This window comes from Gavialis gangeticus, unplaced genomic scaffold (assembly GCF_001723915.1).
Source record: "Gavialis gangeticus isolate Ggan-Ray unplaced genomic scaffold, GavGan_comp1, whole genome shotgun sequence".
NCBI classification, from domain to species: Eukaryota; Metazoa; Chordata; order Crocodylia; family Gavialidae; genus Gavialis; species Gavialis gangeticus.
In genome coordinates this window covers 11,814,418-11,816,465 of record NW_017729012.1, presented here as the reverse complement: position 1 = coordinate 11,816,465, position 2,048 = coordinate 11,814,418, and the positions used below count along the sequence as shown (strand labels likewise).

At 69.5% G+C, this 2,048-nt stretch overlaps 1 protein-coding gene across 1 annotated transcript in view; it reads left to right on the top strand.

Moving 5' to 3' along the window:
- The window catches only part of AIFM3 (apoptosis inducing factor, mitochondria associated 3), a 12,631-nt gene that overhangs the window by 2,729 nt on the left and 7,854 nt on the right, over window positions 1-2,048 (top strand). Inside the window, exons 2-8 of the mRNA XM_019510991.1 lie at window positions 2-52; window positions 169-278; window positions 695-739; window positions 837-918; window positions 1,048-1,160; window positions 1,436-1,522; window positions 1,868-1,959. Coding sequence (XP_019366536.1) covers window positions 2-52; window positions 169-278; window positions 695-739; window positions 837-918; window positions 1,048-1,160; window positions 1,436-1,522; window positions 1,868-1,959 — 580 coding nt within the window. The remainder of the gene's footprint in view (window position 1; window positions 53-168; window positions 279-694; window positions 740-836; window positions 919-1,047; window positions 1,161-1,435; window positions 1,523-1,867; window positions 1,960-2,048) is intronic.

The following is a 2,048-nucleotide window of genomic DNA, read 5'->3' as shown; positions in this document are numbered from 1 at the left end:
TTCTGGGCCCTGGGCAGCCGCTGCCCGCACGCCGGAGCGCCCCTGTGCCAAGGTGAGGAGCGGCCGGGCCGGCACCTGCAGCGAAGCGCAGCTCCGCCTTTGCAGCCCCCTGCCCCGCACAGCCGGCTCCGCTGCCCCGCTCACACCCGCCTGGCGGCCGCGTTGCAGGAGTCCTGAAGGGCGACAGGCTGCGCTGCCCCTGGCACGGGGCCTGCTTTAACATCAAGACCGGGGACATCGAGGAGTACCCGACTCTGGACTGCCTGCCCTCCTTCCAGGTGACTGCGGCTCGGCAGCGCCCCGGCGCCGGGCCCGGGCCCCCACCTCGTCCCAGCCGCGCCCCGCCCCGCCCCCGGTTGTGCGGACGGGGGTCCGGGACGGCCCTGGCCAGGCTCTCTGCGTTAGATCCTGCGGCTGCGGGGCTTCTCTGCTCCCCGGGGGGGCCCTGGCCAGACCCCAGGTGCCCATGCTAAAGCCCACGCGGGGGGATGATGCACAAAGCTACCTTTCCCGTGCAAAGCAAGCCCATGGCCCCGGGGGAACTGAAGACCGTGCCCTGCTCGCCAGCCATCAGGGTACCAGTGGGACCTCCAGGCCCTCGGAGCAGAGCCGGCGCTGGCTGGCCCCTGCCCAGCGCCTTGGCCCACAGGGCACCAGCGCAGCTCTGACCTCCCGCTCTCCTCCGGTCCTGCAGGTGACAGTGGAAGATGGGAAGGTGTTTATTACGGCCAGGAGAAAGGTACCCCCCTCACTGCCCCCCACCTCCTGCAGCCGCAGCCACAGCCCAGCATGGGGCGAGGGCCACCGTTCGCCTTCCCTGACCCCCTTTCTTCCAGGACCTGGAGAGCAGCCGGTGGCTGAAGGACATGAGCAAGCGCTGTGGGCTCAACCAGACCACGGCACTGCTGCTGGGCGGAGGTGCGCGGGGCAGGGCCACTGAGCCCCAGTGGGACCCCAGCCTGGGCCCTCCCCAGCCATGCTGCACCCTCCTCCTGCCCGCCCCGGGGCCAGGGCCATGGGGCAGGGCTCAGACCCTTCCTCCCTCAGGCCCAGCCTCACTGGTCTGTGCGGAAACGCTGCGGCAGGAGGGCTTCACAGGCAGGATCATCATGGTGACCAAGGAAAGGCATGTGCCTTACAACAGGACCCGGCTGAGCAAGGTGCGTCCGTCCAGGGGCCGTGCGGGGCCAGGAGGATGGGGCAGAGCCCCACAGGCCTGGCTCTGCACCCTCCAGGCACGCAGGCCTGTGCCGCAGCCTCAGCCAAGCCCTGCGGGCTGGGCCCAGCGCTCTCTGCAGCCGGGAGGAGCTGCCACCCTGAGAGGCAGATGCAAGAAATGCCCCAGGGTGGTGACCTCGCCGAGCCCTTGCTCTCAGGACAGCGGGAGCGTGGGGACGACCCCTCACTCCTGCGTGCACCTCTACTCTGCTCCCAGGACATGGGGGTCAGGGCCGAGAGCATCTACCTGAGGCCGCCGGAGTTCTTCACGGCGCACGACATCGAAGTCTGGACTGAGAAGGAGGTGACGGAGTGAGACGGGCACTCAGCAGCAGCTGGCTTGAAGCCGGCAGCCCCCCGGGGCAGGGGTGGTGGGGCCACGTGCCATTTGGCCTGGGCATGCACACAAACAGCACAAGTGGCTGTGGACGTGGGGGTGCCCGGGTACAGGCTGCTGGCAGGCGGAGGGCTCTGGGAGGGAGCCCACATGGGCACGTGGCCATGCAGGCCCGTCACCTGCTCCCAGGCCCAGGGTTGCTGCCTGGACAGTACCTTGTGGAGGGAAGCAGGACTGGGGCACAGTGGAGGGAGGCCTGTACAGCCCGTGCCCCAGCAGTGGAGGCTAAGGGAGCAGGGCCCGTGCCTGCAGGCAGTGTCCATTGACACAAAGGGGCAGAAGGCCCAGTTCAAGGATGGGTCCTCCCAGAGGTACGACCAGCTCCTGATTGCAACGGGCAGCCGGTGAGTAGGCAGACACTGCGTGGGGGGCATGGCCTCCTTACCTGGGGGCGCAGGACGGGGGGGGGGGGTTCCCAGGGCCCACGGCCCGC